The 24,039-nt window shown below is 41.4% G+C and overlaps 1 protein-coding gene across 1 annotated transcript; it reads right to left on the bottom strand.

The window, feature by feature from the left end:
• Positions 1–227: 227 nt before the first annotated feature.
• On the bottom strand, positions 228–22,807 carry LOC138982382 (uracil-DNA glycosylase-like). The gene is made up of 8 exons (XM_070355647.1): positions 22,655–22,807; positions 20,514–20,798; positions 19,618–19,713; positions 17,078–17,132; positions 15,159–15,201; positions 9,038–9,126; positions 4,524–4,702; positions 228–1,733 (listed from the first exon to the last, which is right to left on the bottom strand). The coding sequence occupies exons 1-8, from the start codon at positions 22,772–22,774 to the stop codon at positions 1,584–1,586; spliced, it is 1,017 nt and encodes a 338-aa protein (XP_070211748.1). The 5' UTR covers positions 22,775–22,807; the 3' UTR covers positions 228–1,583.
• Positions 22,808–24,039: the final 1,232 nt, after the last annotated feature.

Raw genomic sequence — 24,039 nt, forward strand, 5'->3', positions numbered from 1 at the left:
ATAGCTTTGTGAATGATCACAAGCTGGCACTACTGCAAGCCACAGATCTGCAAAAAGGCATTGCCAATAAAGCACTTAAAGTTATATTTTACTAAGTTACAATACATACTTGAGCTTTGAGGATAATGTTTAAAAATGTGCCTTTTTTTCTGACAATTTTTTGTTTGTTTGTTTAGTTAGTGATACTTCAAAAAGCATTTCAGTCATTTCAAAAACAAACCATGTCGTTTAAAAAATAAAGATGAATGTTTATTGATAAGATCTTTGTACATGATGCGACGTTACATTCAACAATGAAAAAATCTTACCTTAAAAAGGAACATAATGACATTTCAGAGAACAAGAAGAGCAAACGCTCGATCGAGTCACTTTCGCAGTTCTGAATATTATATGAGGCATCAGATGGACAGGAAGAAATTGCTATTCACAACACAATGAGTCACGTTCACATAAAATTTGAGCCCGGTCACTTTTATAGTTTCCGAGAAAAGCCCAACGTTAAGTTGTGTGTTGCCGAACAGAAAAGGCTAGTTATCTCCCTTGTTTTTCTGATAACGTTCGTAAAAGGCTACAGATGTAAATACTTTGATGTAAAGAATAATCCTACAAAGTTTCAATCACATCCGATGAACTTTGTCAAAGATATAAAATGTCTAATTTTTCCTGTGACGCTGACCTGTGACCTTGAAAAAGGTCAAAGGTCAACGAAACCATCGTTAAAGTGTAGAGGTCATTGGAGGTCACGACTAAACAAAATATGAGCCCGATCGCTTTGATAGTTTCCGAGAAAAGTCCAACGTTAAGGTGGTGTCTACGGCCGGCCGGACAGACTAACACTGACCGATTACATAGAGTCACTTTTTCTCAAGTGACTCAAAAACCATGTTGTTTAAAAAATAAAGATGAACGTTTATTGATATGATCTTTGTACATGATGTAATTTAACATTCAACAATGAACATAATCTGACATGACAATGCTAACTGAAATACTGTAAAGCAAAACTGTCAGTAAAAAGCATTCTTTCATTCAAAAGCTTTTGTTAAAATTAACTGAGTATATACTCCTTCATATTTTGGATTTCGTTGCTTGAAAGTTGAAATTTCTTCCCTCAGTTTGTCTTCACTTAAACCATGAGGTAAAGAAAAATAAATGAATGAAAAATAAATGAATCAAAGTTGTTTATTCTTTACAAAATAAACATCTACGCATTTCTCGATCAATTTTTGTAAAAGGTTTTGATCAGCAGTGATTAACATTATAGCTCTTAATCAATTTTGAGAAGTAACATAACATTATACTCATTGGAAAAAGAACGTCTTCCAAGATAAAGAATACAAGACAACTTGTTGCTACATTTACTTCATCTGCTGGAAACAAATTGGAACTCGTACAAAAATAAAATCTTGACAACGACTGTACCTTTTGACTGCGTGCCAAAAAGTCAAATAAAATGTCCTTCTTAGATGTGCATAAAATACACTCCTCAAATGTGTCCAAAATTGGCAAAAAGTAAGATCCACATTCACATAAATCTTGGCAGTGACAGCATCTAAACAAAACAGCAAACTGATCAGGAGGAATTACTCTGGTGGCAGCTTTGTCCAGTCCACAGGAGTTTTGCCTCCTTGCTTTAGCAGGTCGTTACACTGGGAGAAGTGTTTACAGCCCAAGAAACCTCGGTGAGCCGACAAAGGAGATGGATGAACTGTCTTCAGCACATGGTGTTTCTTCTGCAGAACACGCAAACATTTGAAATAAACAAAATGTCTATCGCTATCAAACATGTCAACTATTTGAAATCGTGGTAAAGTCTTACATTTAATACGCTCAATGAGAACATCTTTATTGGAAAAACAAAAAAGACCAAATATGGGTGCCCAACAGTAAAAGTGGAGTATTAAAGCTGTGAAATTCCATCACTGAAAATCGTTACCTGACAGGAAAATATGTAACACTAAAAGAAGTCGAGCAGGTGAAAGTTTGTACAAGATTGTCTCCAAAACTGTCCTACTTCTAGTAAAGACATTCTTACAATTCAGTTTTAAAGGTCTTCCGAAGATTCTAACAAGTCTATCCTGGTTTCATTGTCAGTCTTTATATCCACAGAGATGAAAATACACACAGAAATTCCCCAATATCAGTCAAACGTTAATGTAAAACGTAATATCCCCCCTGAAAAAAGGGGGAGCCTGTCTCTTCGTTACGTGCGCATCTTTGTGACACAATTTTGTTCATTATGCAGTCATATAAATTAATTAAATGTTGTGCTAATTAGAGTTTGATAAGCATCTATATCTTAAGGAGGTTTGTTTTTAATTTTTGTTCTCTCTAATTTGTTTAAATACTGTTTTTCCATTTTTTTCTTCTCTCATGCTTACAAATATACACTGGCACGTAAATAATCATAACGGTGAGAAGTTGGCTATGTCCAACCTATCGGGGTCTGCATCTTCGCCGTTATCAAAGGTTGTTACGTACATACACTTCCAGAATGTCAACTACCGGTACACCTTTTTTCCTGACTGACATCATAATTCACGACAAATTGTGAAAAAAACGTCACGCATCTGTTTGGATGGGTGATTAACAAAGCGGCAAACATGGAAATGCTTTTATTAGGTGGAATTGATGCTGCATCACGTTTAACACAAACAACTCTCTGAGACATCAAATTCTTCCAAAGTTTCCTCGGTTGAATAAATGCATTTTCTGCATCTTCAAGCTGCACTTATTGAGATGATCGCAAAAGAATTAGCGATTGTAAAGAAAATAATTTGGTTAGGGAGGTTGGAAAAATGTAAGTGAGTGTGACAACATTCGAAGCAAACGTAACGCTGTTTTTAACTTAATTTTGTTAGTATCATACGAAAAAGGAAATGACAGCATTTGCACAGGAATGACCCTTCATCGTTCCACAAAGTAACTTTTTAACAAATCATCCAAAATCACCTTATCGTATAAATGGACAGTAGCAGGGTTCCTGCAGGGCAGAGCTGATACAATTCAAGGAGTTTTCAAGGACATTTCCAGGACCAAATAAATGCTTTTCAAGGACATGATTTTCCCCAAATTAATGCAAAGCACCAAGCTTACCTTCAGTTTTTCAAGTCATCAAGTTTCTGGTGAATTTCTATTAGTCATTCCGTAGTTGTTTCCCTTGCCAACTTCCGGGAAGGGAAGCAACTACGGGTGACTAGTAATAGTTCATCTGCTTTCGTTTTCACTCGATCTTTTATTCTCCCAAAATGTGTACTGTATTTGACGAAAAAAAAGGGGGTTGCATTTTTTTTAAAATAAGACAAGCTGCTGACGAAATAACAATTTGGAAAAATCAAGTACTTTTCAATGACTATTTAACAAAACTCTATTTTCAAGCACTTTTCAAGGCCTGGAAAAGGTTTTCCAATTTTCAAGGAGTTTTCCAGGGTTCAAGGACTCTGTACGAACCCTGCAGTAGCTTCCAAAATATGTACCCAGCCTGTTCCCATTTTTTGGACACCATTTTTGACTCACATGCGAAGCAAAAGTGAGTCTATGTACTCACCCGAGTCGTCCGTCCGTCCGGAAAACTTTAACGTTGGATATTTCTTGGACACTATTAGGTCTATCAACACCTGATGTGGCCTGATGGTGTATGGTTACAAGATCTCAAAAAACATGTGCGGCAACTTGACCTCACTTCAAGTTCAAGGTCACAGGGGCCGTAATTGTTGTCTTAAAAACGACTATTTTTCACATTTTCGCATTTTTTTCTGAAGTTATCGAGAATGGCAACCTTAGCTATGTATGCTATACAGGGCAATGTAAGCCCTATCTTTGGACACCAGTTTGGTTGACCTTGCTTCAAGGTCAAGGTCGCAAGGGTCCTTTAAAGTTGGATTGTATACATATTTTGAAGTGACCTTGACCCTGAACTATGGAAGATAACTGTTTCAAACTTAAAAATTATGTGGGACACATGTTATGCTTTCATCATGAGACACATTTGGTCACATATGATCAAGGTCAAGGTCACTTTGACCCTTATGAAATGTGACCAAAATAAGGTAGTGAACCACTAAAAGTGACCATATCTCATGGTAGAAAGAGCCAATAAGCACCATTGTACTTCCTATGTCTTGAATGAACAGCTTTGTGTTGCATGACCTTGACCTTGGGTCAAGGTCACATGTATTTTGGTAGGAAAAATGTGTAAAGCAGTTCTTAGTGTATGATGTCATTGCTAGGTTTAGTTATTTGACCTTGACCCTGAAGGTCAAGTAAAGGTCAAGCATGTGAGTCGTATGATCTTTGCCCTTCTTGTTGTTGATTTACTGAAATTTGTACACTATTTTAGATATCAAAATACAAATATGTTCATTCATTTTGCTGTGGGTGCTTCTTCAAACATATCTGTGTCCAGATAAACAGGGGGAAAGGTCCAGCAACATTTGCTTCTGTGAAAATTTGGTTTTAAGTGTCTGACCTAAGAAGTCACAAGCTTTGGAGAATGACTCGTACAATTACACCAGACATCCTACCTTGTCAATGCAAGCTCCTTTCTTCTGTGCGTAGGCCCCCCACAGCATGAAGATGATCCCTGTGGAGTTCTTGTTGAGCCAGCTGATGGTAGCGTCTGTGAACTTTTCCCACCCCTTGCCTGCGTGAGAGTTAGCCTGGTGCGCTCTGACTGTCAGGCAGGCATTCAACAGGAGCACACCTATAGCACACAGAGAGAAAAAATTAGGCTGGTGAAAAGAAGGAAAAGCATAGCCAAACAAAAGTGCCCTATCAAAGAGTTCAGTTTGCCTGACAGAATGCGTCAAACACTACTCTGCAGGTGACCATCAAGTTCAGGTGCATTCCCCATTTCCATGCAAATGTATAGCATTTTCAAACCTGGACATCCCCCGGAATCGCAGTATGACTGCCTATATTATATGGCGGGGGGCAACAATGACCATACACGTGCAAGTCTACTCATGCATACTGGTCCACGTGGGAGTTGGAGCCCACAAAAGCAGACAAAGAAGAAGAAAACTGGACAGATGCAGATTCCAGACCTGGGAACCCCTGTTTTGCATTTGGAATATTCTCAAACAAACTTGGTGTATTTTCGGAAAAAAGAGTGTACTCCACAGAACAATTGAACATGATCAATGATTCAAACATGCTTCGCACGCGTCCGTTGCACCTTACCAAAATATTTAAAATAAATGCTTCTTTCAATGAGTAATGAAAAAAGCTGTAATCATTGATCAAATGCAGAGTTAATAAGGTTTTTTAATCATCAAAAGAAACAGAAGAAAAAAAACAGTCTGAAGAATTTTTCTCGTCGTATTTTTTCACAACGACCGTACTGATCGTATTTTAGACAATCAAGCGTACATAACACGGCGAAATCGTATGGGTTCCCAGGTCTGAGATTCAAATGATAGGGTTTATACTGTGCACAGAAAAAAAGACCATATGATATACATGTCTCAAACCAATTCCTGCCCTCACCAATGCCTGGACTACATGTACTTGGTAACACTAGCATGTCAAAAACAAAGTAAAACAAGTCGCGTAAGGCGAAAATACAACATTTAGTCAAGCTCAGTCGAACTCGCAGCATGAAACTGAACGCTTTGCATTTTTTTACTCACATGCGAAGCAAAAGTGAGTCTATGTACTCACCCGAGTCGTCCGTCCGGAAAACTTTAACGTTGGATTTTCTTGGACACTATTAAGTCTATCAACACCTGATGTGGCCTGATGGTGTATGGTTACAAGATCTCAAAAAACATGTGCGGCAACTTGACCTCACTTCAAGTTCAAGGTCACAGGGGCCGTAATTGTTGTCTTAAAAATGACAATTTTTCACATTTTCTCTGAGGTTTTTGAGATTTAATACCTCACCTATATATGATATATAGGGCAAAGTAAGCCCCATCTTTTGATACCAGTTTGGTTTACCTTGCTTCAAGGTCAAGATCACAGGAGCTCTTCAAAGTTGGATTGTATACATATTTTGAAGTGACCTTGACCCTGAACTATGGAAGATAACTGTTTCAAACTTAAAAATTATGTGGGGCACATGTTATGCTTTCATCATGAGACACATTTGGTCACATATGATCAAGGTCAAGGTCACTTTGACCCTTATGAAATGTGACCAAAATAAGGTAGTGAACCACTAAAAGTGACCATATCTCATGGTAGAAAGAGCCAATAAGCACCATTGTACTTCCTATGTCTTGAATTAACAGCTTTGTGTTGCATGACCTTGACCTTGGGTCAAGGTCACATGTATTTTGGTAGGAAAAATGTGTAAAGCAGTTCTTAGTGTATGATGTCATTGCTAGGTTTAGTTATTTGACCTTAAGGTCAAGGTCAAGCATGTGAGTCGTATGGGCTTTGCCCTTCTTGTTCAGCAAGACCGTATACTCGTAGCATCGTCAGTCCACCGCTCGTGGCAAAGGCAGTGAAATTAACAATCGCTTTTCTATATCTCTATTCTTTTTAACTCTCTGAACGTGTTTTTAATCCAAACATATCATATCTATATGTTTTTGGAATCAGGAACGGACAAGGAATAAGATGAAATTGTTTTTAAATCGATTTCGGAAATTTAATTTTAATCATAATTTTTATAATTTTCAGAGCTTGTTTTTAATCCAAATATAACATATTTATATGTTTTTGGAATCAGTAAATGATGAAGATTACAATAAACGTAATTTTGGATCGTTTAAAAAAAAAAATTTAATTACAATTTTCAGATTTTTAATGACCAAAGTCATTAATTAAATTTTAAGCCTCCAAGCTGAAATGCAATACCAAAGTCCGGCCTTCGTCGAAGATTGCTTGGCCAAAATTTCAGTCAATTTGATTGAAAAACGAGGGTGTGAAAAAAATGCCGGATATAACATTTATCGAAAAAATGAAAAAAACGTCTGGGGATATCATACCCAGGAACTCTCATGAAAAATTTCATAAAGATCGGTCCAGTAGTTTACTCTGAATCGCTCTTCACACACACACACACACACCACGACCCTCGTCTCGATTCCCCCCTCTACGTTAAAACATTTAGTCAAAACTTGACTAAATGTAAAAACTGACATATCTAGAAGTTAAAACAAAATATGCTGGAACAGGCCTTTCATGACAAGGCCAACAAGTCACGTAAGGCGAAATTACTACATTTAGTCAAGCTGTGGAACTCACAGAATGAAACTGAACGTACTGCATTTTTTCACAATGACCGTAGTCCGCCGCTAGTGCAAAAGGCAGTGAAAGTGACGAGCCTGTTCAGCGCTGTAGCGGTTGCGCTGCGCTGCATAGCACGCTTTACTGTACCTCTCTTCGTTTTAACTTTCTGAGCGTGTTTTTAATCCAAACATATCATATCTATATGTTTTTGGAATCAGGAACCGACAAGGAATAAGATGAAATTGTTTTTAAAACGATTTCGGAAATTTAATTTTAATCATAATTTTTATATTTTTAATTTTCAGAGCTTGTTTTTAATCCGAATATAACATATCTATATGTTTTTGGAATCAGAACATGATGAAGAATACATTAAAAGTAATTTTGGATCGTTTTATAAACAAATAATGTTTATTACAATTTTCTGATTTTTAATGACCAAAGTCAATAATTAATGTTTAAGTCTTCATGCTGAAATGCAATACCGAAGTCCGGCCTTCGTCGAAGATTGCTTGGCCAAAATTTCAATCAATTTGATTGAAAAATGAAGGTGTGACAGTGCCGCCTCAACTTTTACAAAAAGCCGGATATGACGTCATCAAAGACGTCTGGGGATATCATACCCAGGATCTCTCATGTACAATGTTATGACGATCGGTCCAGTAGTTTTCTCTGAATCGCTCTACACACACACACGCACAGACAGACAGACAGACAGACAGACACATACACCACGACCCTCGTCTCGATTCCCCCTCTATGTTAAAACATTTAGTCAAAACTTGACTAAATGTAAAAATGTAAGGGTAGGTAGGTCAGTTACCTTTTTTTCTAATTTATTTTTTATTGCAGTTTGTTTTTGTTTTACACACAGGTGCACGTGGCTTTGTATTGGTCAGCTGTGTCCCCTGATTTCGGAGAAGAGTAACTTTCCTTTTTGGGGGGATTGAGGGTTAAAAGAGTTCTAGGATTGGGAGGAAAAAATAGGGTCTGCCTTGGGGAATCCGAAACATTGCAATTTAGTTTTCTTGGCCTTAAGTGCTGTTCACATCATGGCAGCAGACCTGGGAACCCCTGTTTAGCACTTGGAGTATTCTCAAACAAACTTGGTGTTTTTTCAGAAAAATTAGAGTACTCCACACAGCATTTGAACATCCATGTTTTAAACATGCTTCACACGCATCCGTTGCACCATTAATTAAGTTTACAAATTCATTTAAAATAAATGGTTCTTTCAATGTTTACTGACAAAAAATTTAACCATGTGTCAAATTACTTGATCGGCTTCGGGATGCGCTTGTGAAGAAAAGTAGTCCCGAAATTTTTTTTGTCATATTTTTTTGTAAAACTGACCGTACTAATCATATTCTAGACAATCATGCGTACAAAATACGGCGAAATCGTATATGGGTTCCCAGGTCTGTGGCAGACTTGCAACCAACTTTCCCCAAACTCTCAAGCGATTTTAGACGGTGGCAAGTCAAATCAAAATCGCTGACCATGTGAACAGCACAAACGCAAACTAGTTTTAAGCAGTGATTCTCGCCGAACAGTACCATTCGGGATTGTCCGATCGTCTTCGTTGTTTTCCGGAGATGGGAAGTAACTGCATTAGCATGGGTTGGCTAGAGCTAACCAATCAGTAAGCGCGTTAAGAAAAGTATGCGCAAAATCTTTGACAAGTCACGGCTGAGTCGAGCCAACTGAGTTTTGGAGTCGCTGCTGAATCTGGCCTAAATCGTACCTACAACTTGGCCTTGACGACTCAGGAATGATTTGGTTGGTTGCAAGTCTGCCATGTGAACAGCACTTTATATCATGAGCACAAAGTTAGGTGGTGTCTACACTACTTCTGTACCTTGCCGTGCCCAGCCAGTTAATGTGCCATGCCCAGGGTGCTTGAAGCCTCCAATGTCGTTGCTCAGTTCTTTGAACATGTTCTGCAAACTGTAAAACATACATCACAATTTGGTATAACTTTGGAAAGCAATGGACTATTCAATGTGCACAAGTTCTTGAACTGACAAGCTCTCTTGTGAAGAAATTGATGCCTTATTCATTTTTATGCTGAAAGTTAAACACCATTGGCCTCCATTCAAAATTGCAATACAGTGGACCTTGAGGAGACGATGAAAAATAGGTTGTAACAAAAGTGAAGGGTCCTTAAATCAAAAATTTTAGTAATAAATTTTCATTTGATTAATATACTTACCCAACTCACATATAGCAATTAACCCTAGTTCAGTGCTGGTAACGCTGTACGCGTCCCCTTGGTAACAAGGAAGGCGCCTCTAAAAAAAGAGTGACATGAGACCCGTAAGGGTGTCTAAGCCAGCCCGGAAACGAGACTGCCTTCCGTATGCGCGCGCATACACCGCCATATGCAATTCATTCTAAAGCGAAGCCCAACTCACTCCTTTTTTAGACCCAAACACCCACCACAGCGGGGAGGCGGGAGGGAATAAACGATGTGAGTTGGGTAAGTATATTAATCAAATGAAAATTTATTACTAAAATTTTTGATTAAATTACATATCTTACCCAACTCACATATAGCAGATTGCTACTATAGGTGGCGGGTATATAGAGAAATCATGAAATTAGAACCTGTTCCAAGGCTACCATAACCGGTAACGCGGAACTGCCGTCCTGTCCCAAGACGTCTCTGAGGGAGAGGTTAATAAAAACCTCCTCAGACCGCCCGTAAGCCGACTCCAGTACTTCAGCCAAACGGCCCGACCAGAGGACTGTCAAAGAGGAGGCCCAAGGCCTTGCCTCATACGGTGAGAGGCAAAACTGCCCTAACATCTCCAGACTGTGTTAATCACCAGGTAAGCACCTGTCTGATCAAAGTGGAGACTCACTTGGTTAAATAAACTTTCGCAATATCCTTACACCTTGCTGTGCTAAGTGATATCATAAAAGCTTCAGATTTTCTGACCCAATGCCGAGTCCGTGACAGGTACCTTCTGAGAGTCCTCACGGGACAAATAACCACATCAAGCTCCCCAGGAGCAAGAGTCCAGTGTAGCAGTCCATCTAGGTAAGGTTGACTTCAAAAAGTCATACCCCTACCAGAGTAGATAGACCTGTACCCACCCTAAAACAGTGTTTAACGTCATTTCCAACCGTTCAAGGTTAAATCAAGACGGAGACGAAAGATAAGGCAAATGGCCTTTAAATCAACGATCTAACAAGGTCCGTGAAAGTCAGAAAATTTTTCGAAAATCGAAATATTAAAAGAGCCAAACCTGACTCTAAAGGAGCCAAAATCTTGCTTCCTGAATTGAAAATACAATTGGAAGCTGGTTTTCCCCGTTTTCCGCATAAAAGCCAAGGTAGAATCACGATGGAGATGAAAGATAAGGCCAGTAACCTTTGATTCAATGATCTAACAAGATCCGTGCAAGTCGGAAAAAACTTCGAAACCCGAAAAGTTTTAATTGACTAAACGTGACTCTAAAGGAGCCACACCCTTGCTTCATGAATTGAAAATGCAACTCGAAGCTTGTTTTCCATTTTTGCTTAAATGCCAGAAAATTTCGAAGGAACCCAAAAGCCATAGATCAGTCTTTCTTGAAAAGATGTCCATATTCAAAATAGCCAGAAAGTATGCTTACTCCCACTTCTCACAGAAGCTACTAGAGTAAGCTTGGCCGTTTTCCGTGTAGATCCGCCAGGCTAGCCTTGCAACGGGTTAAAGCAACGCTGCACCAAGCCGTACCAAAGTGACAGAAATTACATAAAGTCTTAAAAATAAGACATGAAAGAAAAACGGAAACCCAGAATAGGTGGATCGCCACCTCATTACACGTAGAGAAGAGGAGTTCATTCCGTAAGAAATAAGCGCTTCGAACCAAGCCAGTCTAAGTGACAAGCGAACAAACACGCCCAAAACCCCTATAAAGACTCTGAATCAAATCCAGAGTTGAGGCGGAAGCCCCTAAGTATCCCAAGAATATCCTTACAGAAGACATCCGTGTAACTGGAATGTGAGAAAGCAAAGACGCCTTCTTGCCAGCCTTAAGAGGTCTGGAACCAAGATAGCAAAGACCCGTACTGTGCGACCAACAGGTCGCCAAAACGATCTATGAGAAAGATCCTGTGAAAGCGAGGGTATAGAGCCAAAAGCTAAAGTAGATAACAGCCAGCCTGAAGCTTTTCGTTTGGAAACAAACGACAGCCAAGGCCTGCCTTGCGCTTCCCTTTTACCGTGAGCGTCTCTTAGATAGATAAAAGCCCGCGTGCATAGAAGGGGTCTCAAAAAGAGACCTTTCAAACAAGAAAGAGATTAAAGCCTAGCCAAAAGAACAAAACTTTAAAGGCAGAGGCTTACCCTCAGGTAAAAAACCGGCAAAGTTAACTCCTTTGTATCTGCGTCCTGTCAGACCACAAAGATATCCAGTTAGAACGTAACCACCCAGGCGAGAGTAAAAGCGCGTTTTGTTCAAACGAGCCCATCATAAAAACCCGAAGCCACAAACTCCCCGAGCTAGGAGATCTTGATCTTACAGACACTTTCTCCTAGCTATCCAAATCCAGATGGATTTTAGCCAAACCCGAGGGCGGTTCCGTAGAACAAAAACAGAGAACCTAAGTTCTTAAGTTTGGAGTTAACCGAAGCCTACAGAAAGCGCTCCGCGAGTGACACGCTCTTAAGCGTAAGACACAAGCTAAAGCAACGCCGCCGCAGGTATAAAGTCGAACGTTGTCTACACAGGTAGTGGTGACAAAGAAGACTCGCTTGTGAAAACTCCACAAGTACAAAAAACCCCGCCAGAGGATCTAAGAACTTAACACTCAAAGATTCTCCTCAGAAGGCTCAAATCAACCTCAAAATGCCGCGAACAGCGACACAGCTGAAGTATAAGCCTCCCCTCGTTCAAAAGCATCATAACAATCATCGAAATGATGAGAACCAGTCACCAATCCCGATAAGGCAATACTTGCCAAAAATCGGAAAAGTTTTGAAAAAATTCAACACCGGAACTCCATGACCAAAACTCCATCCACCTGTCTCCTTCCAGCGGGAAAACTGGAAAAGGAAGTGGACACAGCCTGAATAACAGCAAAGGAACCGCAGCGACGGAACCGACAGCCAAAGGCTGAAAGGTGCCGACTACCAACACCCCAGTGTTAACGGTAGAAGGCTATCCCATCCTGTACCGGAAGCCACAGCCACAAAAGCGGAAGCGAACCGGCCGTGGATTAGTAAACATCAGAACCCACAGGTAGCATAAAAACACACCGGACGATCCCGTAGTCCTCAAACCATTTCAGCTGCGAGCACCACTGCACTTGCTAACATGAAACGGAACCTAAAATCAGGGCTCTTCAGTAATGCGTAAGCACCTTCATCTGAACAGCCGTCAAGCACAACCGTGCAATCCGGAAGCTGACTCCCTGTTTGACTTAACTGTCCAACAAAGAACCAGCCCTCCGTTCGCTACCTGCCCCCCGTTCCTGTCAAAACCTAAATGCCGTTTTCCACTGACCAGGCCACTGCGCTGGACAACTTAAACGGCAAGTTAAGCTGGGTGTCACCCACCACCGTGGACACACCCTCACAATCCTCTCCTTCCTACTTGGTTACAAAGTTAGGAAGGTGACCCCCAGAGAGACTTGCATGGTCAATCCAAGAATCACTCAGACCAACAACCTCCTGCCCCCAGGGCGGAAGCTTACGTTGCCCAGCCACGAAAATGCGTGCCACATTCCTCCTGCGAACGTACACCACTTTCACCGGAGAACCCGGCTACACGCGGCCAATTGCCAACTCCAGGGCAATGGACAACAAATCCAGGAAGCTGAAGAGAACATCCTGTTCCTCCGAACTTCCAGAAGTCGGAACCAGATAGAGGTAGAGTAAGTTACCCCTTTGTTCTCAACCACCCCTTCCGGTCAAAACTTAAATGCCGTTTTCCGCCGCCCACGTCACTGCGCTGGACAACTTGAACGGCAAGTTAAGCTGGGTGTCGTCCATCCCCGTGGACGCACTCGTTATCCTTTCCTTCATGCTCGCAATGGCAATCAGGAAGGTGACCCCCGGAAAGACGCTCCCGGCCAAGCCGTTCGCGGTCGATCCCAGAATCACCAACTTCCACAATACCTAAATGCCGTTTTCCGCTGCCCACGTCACTGCGCTGGACAACTTGAACGGCAAGTAAGCTGGGAGTCGTCCACCACCGTGGACGCCCCCTCGTTAACCTCTCCTTCATGCTCGCAATCGCAATCAGGAAGGTGACACCCAGAAAGACACTCCTGGTCGATCCAAGCACCACCTAGTTTCGCACACAGTGCCTAAATGCCGTTTTCCGCTGCCCACGTCACTGCGCTGGACAACTTGAACGGCAAGTAAGCTGGGAGTCGTCCACCACCGTGGACGCACCCTCGTTAACCTCTCCTTCATGCTCGCAATCGCAATCAGGAAGGTGACACCCAGAAAGACACTCCTGGTCGATCCAAGCACCACCTAGCTTTGCACACAGTAAACCAGTCGTCTTGCACTACCATGCAATCCGAAAGCTGACTCCCGTACTGACACCATTGTCTAGCAGAGAACCAGCTTTACTGTCTACCCCCCGCCCAGAGGGCGGGGTCGGAAGCCACACACACTCGCCCCCGTCCCCAGACTGAGCAGAGTGCAGTGGAACTTCCTTACGTGTACCAGGGCTCTTACTCCCCACTGAAAGGCCGCCAAAGCGGGTTGAGTCAGCCGAGAGATAAGAACTTTCGCCCGGCCGCCATGCGCCTGAGGCTACTCGCTCCTGACCACGTGCCGAGTTTTGGCCGGAGAACCCGGTTACTAACTCAGCAGACATACCTTGTGTACGAGACGGAACGCCGGAATGCGAACCCAAAAGCGGACACGGCACAATCTCCTCATCCTGAGAGGCATGCACCTCCGCTCTCGTGACTGTAGTGGCAGGAGACGAGCGAACGCTGGCAAGCGAAGAGACGCCAGCCACACCCGAGGGAAGAGAACGAAGCTCCGCTCTCGTCGAAGTAATCTCGGCCGCTAAAGTAGACACCTGCGAACTAAGAGATAACAACAAAGCAGCAACATCAGCGGATGCCAACCCCGGCACCACAGGGGGAGAATCCCCCTTAGCAGGTTTATTCACGTGAGCGGTCTTGTCAACCGGCTTAGCCGACAAAATGGCCGCTGTCTTGTCTACCGGCTTAGCGGGCAAATCAACAAACACATCAAAAGATTTTTTGCAAGAGTATCTTCACCAGAAACGGATTGTTTAGTCTTCCTAGAAGATTCTTTAGAAGAAGTGGGCGCAGCAGCTACCTTTTAGGCGTACACCTCTTCTTGGCATTGTCGGCCATGACACAACAAAGACTCACGAAAAATTTTTGAAAAAAATTTTGCAAGTCCAAAAAGCGGCCAACAACGCTGCCAAAATCAAGAATAAACAAGAACGACCTCACCCCAACAGCAGTAGAGAAGTCCAGATGCAAGAAGATACCAAGAGGAACAACAAAGTCAAAAGACTAAGTCAAAACGGCTGAAACAGCCGGAGCGTACATCAAATGCGACCAGTCTCACTGGCGCTGAGCTTTGGAATGAATTGCATATGGCGGTGTAAGCGCGCGCATACGGAAGGCAGTCTCGTTTCCGGGCTGGCTTAGACACCCTTACGGGTCTCATGTCACTCTTTTTTTAGAGGCGCCTTCCTTGTTACCAAGGGGACGCGTACAGCGTTACCAGCACTGAACTAGGGTTAATTGCTATATGTGAGTTGGGTAAGATATGTAATTTAATGGGGGTAGACCTGTGGTGGCCCTACTGTCAACAAATTTAGTTTAGCCACACTACAGCGGTGCTAAAACAGAACTCGGGTACAACAGTGATGAACATCAGATATGCTGTGCACTGTGCAGAATGAAGCACAAACCAGTATCACTGAAAAACATTCTGCAACTTCTATTACATAAAACCTTCTCCTGTACAAGCTGCCTGCTGTATTTACCTTGGTGGGGGAGGTATTCCTTGCTGTACACTGAAGCACAGGCCTGAAACGATACAAAATAAATAGTATTCGGAAAGGAGTCTTGAGAATTACACACACAATCCGCACAACTGCTGTGCTAAATACTAATGAGGAAATACTGGCCTGTATCCAACCATTGCAACAGATCTGCCAAGAAAACTCAAACCCACTTTACCACATATGTGACCTACTCCCACAAAAGGATAACAAAGTATCATTTTTGACATTTCGACTTTTTGGTATCCCTTGAAAGTGAAGATAACCAGCTTTCAGATGGTCTTTACTACAAGTGTCTATTATTTAGCATTGATGAGATATAGCGATTTAAAGGTTGCTCAAACTCAAGCGGCCATTTTGAGAAAAGCAGGTGTGAAGGTCACAGGAGTAAATTTGAAAAAAATCCCTAGCAACGGGTTTTTAGTTTAACTTCTAAAGCTTAAAGTGACTGATAATGATTACATGTAAACTTTTCTTCAATATGCATCACAAAAAATGAAAATGAAATTTGTTTTAAGTAAAAAAAAGTGAAGAAAGAAACAATTATTTGGGGGTTAAAAGGGTGCTTATTTTGCGTCTGCAGTGCAATAAAATCTCATTTTTACATTTAGTCAAGTTTTGACTAAATGTTTTAACATAGAGGGGGAATCGAGACGAGGGTCGTGGTGTATGTGTGTGTGTATGTGTGTGTGTGTGTGTGTGTGTGCGTGCGTGTAGAGCGATTCAGACCAAACTACTGGACCGATCTTTATGAAATTTGACATGAAAGTTCCTGGGTATGATATCCCCATACGTTTTTTTCATTTTTTTGATAAATGTCTTTGATGACGTCATATCCGGCTTTTCGTGAAAGTTGAGGCGGCACTGTCACGCCCTCATTTTTCAACCAAATTGGTTGAAAATTTGGTCAAGTAATCTTCGACGAAGCCCGGACTTCGGTATTGCATTTCAGCGTGGTGGCTTAAAAATTAATTAATGACTTTGGTCATTAAAAATCTGAAAATTGTAAAAAACCCAATTCTTTTATAAAACGATCCAAATTTACGTTCATCTTATTCTCCATCATTTGCTGATTCCAAAAACATATAAATATGTTATATTTGGATTAAAAACAAGCTCTGAAAATTAAATATATAAAAATTATTATCAAAACTAAATTGTCGAAATCAATTTAAAAACACTTTCATCTTATTCCTTGTCGGTTCCTGATTCCAAAAACATATAGATATGATATGTTTGGATTAAAAACACGCTCAGAAAGTTAAAACGAAGAGAGGTACAGAAAAGCGTGCTATCGTTGTCAGCGCAACTACTACCCCGCTCTTCTTGTCAATTTCACTGCCTATGCCGTGAGCGGTGGACTGACGATGCTACGAGTATAATTACGGTCTTGCTGCGTTGCATTGCGTTCAGTTTCATTCTGTGAGTTCGACAGCTACTTGACTAAATGTTGTATTTTCGCCTTACGCGACTTGTTATTATATTACCAAAGCGAACCTGAAATTGATATTTACAGAATAGATATAACATTTGGTAGAGTGCAGAAATGCAAAAATCTCAAGATCCAAAATGTTGGCCATGTCTCAGGTTTATTACTGTTATCTCTGTTCGGCCACAGCGACTGTGTTATCCTTTTGTTGGAGCGGGTCGATCACATATGTTGTGCATGTACTTTGTGCTCGAACAAAAACCATTCCATTATACCCTTACATTCTTTTATAAACAAACATTGCAAAATCAAATACAGTTCCCAGTTCTACAGATCATGTCACCCTAAATATCTTGTGATCAATTGCTCTGGATGGATCAAAACTACATGTACAAAATATTAAAGCTCTGTCAATCTCAATGACAGAAAGGTCAGCATGTCATTCTAGCCAGAGTTCATGGCTGATGTTTACCATGTGCTTGGTTGGGTCCATGGTATGGATCCTGTCCCAGAATGACCACTTTGACCTGAAACAACAGATTGATATGACTTTCAAAGGTCATCCACATTTATTACAGCTGGACACATCTATAATGACCATTTAAGGGACCTACCAAAACGGTTGTTACAGACAGGTGGTAGCTATGGAAACATATACTATAGAAGAAAACAACTTGTGTGGATCTTTTGGGTGGTCATAATGGGCATGTCATTGCTATTCAGAGGTGGTTGCCAGGACAGGTTTGACCGTAATAATGTTTATTAAATTACTTGGCAGTGTAGCAGCAGTGACTGATTGAGCTAGCCATTTTCCAAGTCAGTATAGGTTTCAAAGTATAAATCCTGCCAGTTACAGAAATGGGTCAATCTGTTGCACGAATCGAGTCAAACATAGAGTAGGCTTGGTGAGTAACAAAACAACAAAAGGGACAAAAATGCAAGTTGAAATATCCACCAGCATGTATCACTCATTGACTCAGGGTTTAGTCTGGAAGAAAAAGACAATGGGACATTTGTCCCCCTCAACCAAATTCTGATGGGACATTACATAGTCGAAGGCAAAACGCACAAAGCAGGCTAGGCGGTCCGAAAATGCTTTTGTCGGAAGATGCAAAATAGTGTTATTTAGTGCCATATGATGATATGAGAATTTGCCAGTGTATCCGGTTAGTGTGAGTGTGTGTGTTTGTCTGTGTTTCGATCGATAGCGCTTCTGTTGACAGTTTCAACAGAGGTAATCGCGCAAGCACAGATAGTTCGCAGAATTGGTTGAATACTAATGAATTGCATTTTAAAAGCAAATCACATTGCATTTTACAAATTCGCAGGTTGCTCGGCTTGGCGCGCGGTTTTGCCTCTAGCTCATTCCGAACATTGTACTCCCGTGAAAAGTGTGTGTGGGGTGGCGCAGTGGTACGTAATCTCAGTGCGCCCTTTGACGCACTGAAGGCAATTCCAATGGGACATTTTGAGATGTTATGCGCCAATGGCGCAAGGCGCACTAGTAAATGAAACCCTGTTGACTGGTTGCCAATTTCATGTGAGATGATCATGAGTGAAATACCATGACGAATACACCATCCGGCATCCCTGTGCAAGTACATTTAGCTGCAGCAAAGGAGATCGTCGTTTACCTAAAAGTAAAACTACTACATTTTGTAACAATACAAACCTTCTAAAAGTCTAAGTGGCCTTTTCGAGGCAAAAATAAAATAAAATGTGTGTTTTCGACGACAAAGCCCCAAAAATTAGAGTTGCTACGTCGGTTACTTCTCTGTGTGTTTTTTGTTGTTTGTTTAGACTGAAGTATGCTTTTTATTTACACAGACATACACATGTGGCTTTGTGTTGGCTGGAAATCATGCAAGCTGTGTCCCCTGATTGTGGGAGAAGAGTAGCTCTCCTTGTATTTTGTAAACAGGGTCCCCACTGGTTTTTAGAAACAAAATTCCATGACTTTTCCATGACCCTCAATAACATTTTCCATGACTAGATGATAGATCCACAGGTCGCCATTTCCGAACACGCAAACTTTTTACGTCTTGTCGACGTCACTGCCAGTTTTGACACTGGCTTGCTTTGCACTTAATTTGAGTCAGTTTCTACGCAGTGTCTCTTCGACAAGCAAGTCAAGCATTTGCTACGCAGTCAGATTATCGGTAATGTTTGCTGGTCCTGTCATTTCACTAAACTGGACCAGCCACTGTTTGTATCCATCTGCACTTTCGTAAATTCCGTTTCGTAACCGTCACTGTGACTTGACGAACTGTCATTTTTTTCACCGCGATACACAGTTCATTGCGAAGATCTTCCTCGGTAATTTGTTCCAATTCCGCATACTTTTTGTTGTCAAGAAACAACTCGAAAGAAAGTTTCAAACTCATCATCCTCCATCTTGCTTATCGAAGCGCTAAAGTACTTTATCGATGCAAAAACAAAAGCAGAAAACTTCGACGAAACACACTCAAATGCAGCGCAGACGACACAACGAGATAACGGAAGGAAGTGAGCCTCGCTTTGGGATCAAGTGCCGTTAAAAATACCGTTATTCTCGTATGCAAATACGAACGAGAAGTTGGTCATACGAACAAGCCTTGTGCTGGCGATGCAAATCGCTGCTGGCTTGCAAAGGGGGGGGGGGGGGGGGGGGGGTGTTGGCTGGGAAACGAAAATCGCCGCTGGCGTGCTAAAGGTTAATTTTTTATTTTTTTATATTTTTGTTACATTCCATGACTTTCCATGACTTGAATTGAAATTCCATGACTTTCCAGGCCTGGAAAATTAAAAATCAAATTCCATGACTTTCCAGGTTTTCCATGACCTGTACGAACCCTGTGTAAAGTCATCAAAATCGAGTTTTGTCATTTTTAATTTGCTTTAAAAAAAAAAAAAAGTTCTAGGGTCAGGAGGAAAAACAGGGTTGGTAGGGGAATCAGAAACTTAAATTATTTTCTTGGACAAACAAAACTACAGAAAAATGAACACCTCCAGGAAAAATACTGAGATACTTACATCATTTATGCTGCACATCTGTGTCCATGTGAAGACCTGATGGGGAGGAGGGTACACCTTTCCCTTCTTTCTCTCCTCTTCTACAAAGGCACTGAGCTGTCAAAACAGAAAAAACCCACCTGTATTCAGGGTTGTTCCCGGAATCAGAGAATAATATTATTAATAGGGTGGGTTGACCGGGATAGTAAATATGTATGGTTCAAACATCCTGGCTGTAAATATTGTTCTGTCAGAAGACCCCCTGCATGTGAAAACTATCGGATGTTCGACCAGACAGGGGTCAGAACAATGCGTCAGATCGAAAAACAATAAGTATGCGTCAATGACCAAAGAGTTGAAAGACGGAGGCCTGAGAACAACACAGTGTATTATAACTTGTTCAGACAGATACCTCTGCCTATAGTGAATCAGGCTGCAACCAGAAATATACAACATACAACTACAAGTACATGTACTTGATTGCCTGGGCAAATCGCTGTGTTATCAGTTTCCTGGCGCTCAGACCTGTGCACGCTGATCGTTTCTACGTCAGCAAGGGACTTAGTGCTTGCATTGTTAATGCGTTCCTGCTTCGTCAAAACCTGAGTATGCTTGTTCGATTCATTCGTTATTTTCCATAGTCATATTGACTTTACTTTACTACTTTATTCTTGAAGGTTAAACAAATAATTCTGCATTATGATACTACGGCAAACTGTAGGGGTTGGCACCTCCGCAACAACAATGAATTCCTGTACCATTGCCAATTGAATAGAACTTGCAATTCTTTGCTCTTCAAACAAAATAATCACATCAATCCGAGAATTCAATTAATGAAGTCAAACTGCAATTTTGCATATATGGATATTTACTAATACATTGGAAAGACCTGCAGAAAGAAGAACAGAAACAGTCACCTCTTTAAAATAGGGCTTGGACAATTCTGCTTGCAAGGCTTTGTGCCATGATGCTCCAATGTTGACAACCAGTCCATCTCCAACTCCATTCTCAGAGCCATTCTTCCCTTGCAGTCGCTCTTCAGCCGCCTTCTTGTTGGCTTCCATGCGCTCCTTCTGCTCTGGTGTCAGAGACAATTTGGAAGGCGGGGAACTCTTGACCGGTGACGAGAAGTTCTCCTTCTCTGGTGAAGAGTGTAGGTCTGTACTGGACTGCGAAGACTTGGCCCTTTTCTGTGCATGGTCCTGAATCAGAGGGTAAAATGTGTAAATTAGGATGGGGAAATTCACTGAATATACTTAATAAATGGTCAGAAAAAACACACCTCTCCTAGTCCTAAAGAAACTCAGGAAAAATCGTTTTCAGCTGAGTGACTTACCAGCAAAAAGGTGGGTCTCAAAGGGCCATTCTGACATAATTCAATCTCAAAGTGTAGAAACCTGTCTGGAGATTCAGTCATTTCAGCACTTGAAAACAGACGATTTTCGGAAACAACTCGCTCAGGATTTGCAAATTGAATTTGGCCCCGCTTATCTCAGTCGTTCAAACAGGAAACATGTGGTCGATCCGTTAAGACTTAGAACAGTGATCGCAGCAAATAACTGACTCCGAGTCTGATGAGTATGTTAATTTGTTATGCAGTGTCCAATCGATATGATGCCTTTTTCTTTCGCAAATCGATCTGCACATTGGATTCACTTGATCAGTTGATGGCCTGCACGACTGCAGCGATCACTAAGCACGATTGTCACTGTCAGTTTCCAACGCTCTCGTGACCTTGGGAAGTCAGTTAATATTTGCTGTGATCGTTGAATTACCCGGTCCACTATGCCTTTCCCCATTTGTTTCCTGTTAAGTTTTTTTTGTCCGAGGTCTTGTTACTGTTGTTAGTGGGGCGCAACTCCCTTCCGCTTGTAAATTAATGTAATTAAATCCATAGTTATTTCTGGAAAATGTCAAAATGTTATGTCAATTCAATGTATAATAATTAATACAGAAAATGTGCTTTTTTAAATTTTTTAATTCTTACTTTTATTTGTTTGTGGTGCTTTTAGTTTTAATTTTACAAATTATTATTACATTTAGGCTACAGAATATAAGCTGGTTGTTTATTTTTACTAAAAACTGCAACAATTTAAAATGGCACAACTTGATTTAGTCGAATTTTAAAACAAGGAAAGGTTTTCTTCTTCGACATCCAGGGGACACAGCTTGAAGGATTTCCTGCCAATAAGTTAATAACAGCCACATGCACCTGTGCAAATAAAAAACACAACTCCAATCAGATAAGAAAAAAAAATTCTCTACCTATTTCCACCCAAAAAAGTGCATGGCTTCATTGATTTGAAAAATGAACTTCTCTTCTCTCTGTTATTGTTGCAACTAGTCACTGACAACAACAAATATATAAGGTGGGATTGGGTCTGGGAGTCTGAGTGGGACTGGGAGAGCTAGGACTAGGAGATACTGGGAGGGGCAAAGTTGCTTTATTTTGTAAGCATCTTATCATCTTGTCCGACTGACATTAACGAGGCATTAGACACTGCAACGTGTCATCACTGTTGACTTATATTTAACACACACCTGTACTCTGTAGCCTGTCATCACAGAGTTATGAATCATGTGCATGGACTCGGTACCTACAAGGAAAAAAAGACAATCATCAAAAACAAGAGGAAAACCAGAGCGGAGAAAGATGACTACCACCTGCTCCAACGTGAAGAACAAGTCGTCCTACTCAGACTCCGCACTGGACATAACAGACTAAACCATCATATGGCCACAAAACTGAAGCTAGTTCCCTCCCCCCCTATCATCCTATGTCCGTGTGGCAAGAATCAGACAGCAGAGCACATCCTGCAGGCTTGTCCATCCATACCACAGTGCTCTGAGGGACACCACCTGGCCAGAGGAGACAGCGCTACAAAAGAAGCTATACGACCCCAGAGAGGACTTGGAGAGGACAGCACGTTTCGCCCTGCAGTCCGGACTGACGATCTAACAGCGAACGACAAGAAGAAGGACTGGGTACCGCATGGACAGGAACATCCAAGCAGAAGGACATGACAAAAAAACGCGAAAAACACAGCATTCAACAAACCCCTGTGCTCGAAGACGATGCTCTCTTTGCTTGAGGTGCTGAGAAAAAAGATGAAATTTTCGACTGGCCGATCATTCTGCTGGTGTAGCTCGCTAAGTTTGTGCAAAACTTCTTCTCCATTGACGTGTATTTCCCGCGAAAAAGTTTGCTATCCAATCACAGCATACCACTCAGTGTGCTGTACAATTTGAGCCAATGCAAAACAGCGAAACAAACATCAACAAGGAACGGTTCCCATGCATTAAACCCCCAGTAGATGTATCTATGTGCTCCATAATGTATGCGTATCAGCCCGTGAGTTGTAAGAGCCGCCGGAAATCTATCACCACAGCTTCAGGCGTCTGCTCCAAACTGAAAGTTGGACACTGTCCACTGTAAATATTTCTGTCAATGTTTCCTTTTTAAGGTTCTTTGATTTTGTATTAACGAATATTTTATATTACAGCTGGCTGTGGTCATTTGTATCAGAGTTAATTACACCAGGAAGTAGGTAAACTTCTTGGGGGAAGTAAGTAAACTTCTTGGAAAACCAAAGACAAAGGTGATCATGACGTTGCTTTTTCACTGGTAGTCAGAGCGCTGTTTTTCAGAATCCATTTAATTTTCATTTACCGATCAAGGAATGGTAAACGTATGTAACATTCATGAACTGCCAGCTTTGTTGGAAGTAAGAGGATGGAAATAATTCGGCGCATTTGATTTATCGTTGGCAACTTCGATCATTGGGTTGAACTGATGAGCCTGATTTGGCCTGTGTTCTGTGGCCTATTCTTTCATGAAATCTGTAACATGATCTCCATTTCAAGACCGTATTTTGTGTAACGCCTACTCGTATTGCAGACTTTGAAGGCCTCATGACAAAGTTATTATTGAATCAGTATTTAGTAGGAGGGTATTTTTAATTGTTATTATATATATATATGGGGGTCATTCCATAAAGCTGTGTACCAAAAGTGTGACATGCCTCATGGAAATTGAAAGTGTCTGAATAGGTTGTTTTTAGGGTTTATGTGAAAGATATATATAGACATATGAGGACTGGGTGGCCGAGTGGTAATGCACTTGCGCTCGGAAGCGAGAGGTTGCGTCGGTTCGACCCTGGGTCAGGGCGTTAGCAATTTTCTCCCCCCTTTCCTAACCTAGGTGGTGGGTTCAAGTGCTAGTCTTTCGGATGAGACGAAAAACCGAGGTCCCTTCTGTAGTACAGTGTACTAGCAACTGTGCCACCACCCAGCCTCTCCTCACTGTTATCTCTCAGACCTCTTCCCACGGTCTGGTATCATCAGTTAAAATAAGAGTACATTGTGCACCCTAAACTTATTCCAGCACAGCATCCTTATGCTAATGAGTTTCACTCTGTGCTCAGCTCTGTTACTGTATGCTGC

This window comes from Littorina saxatilis, linkage group LG12 (assembly GCF_037325665.1).
Source record: "Littorina saxatilis isolate snail1 linkage group LG12, US_GU_Lsax_2.0, whole genome shotgun sequence".
Classification (NCBI taxonomy): Eukaryota; Metazoa; Mollusca; class Gastropoda; order Littorinimorpha; family Littorinidae; genus Littorina; species Littorina saxatilis.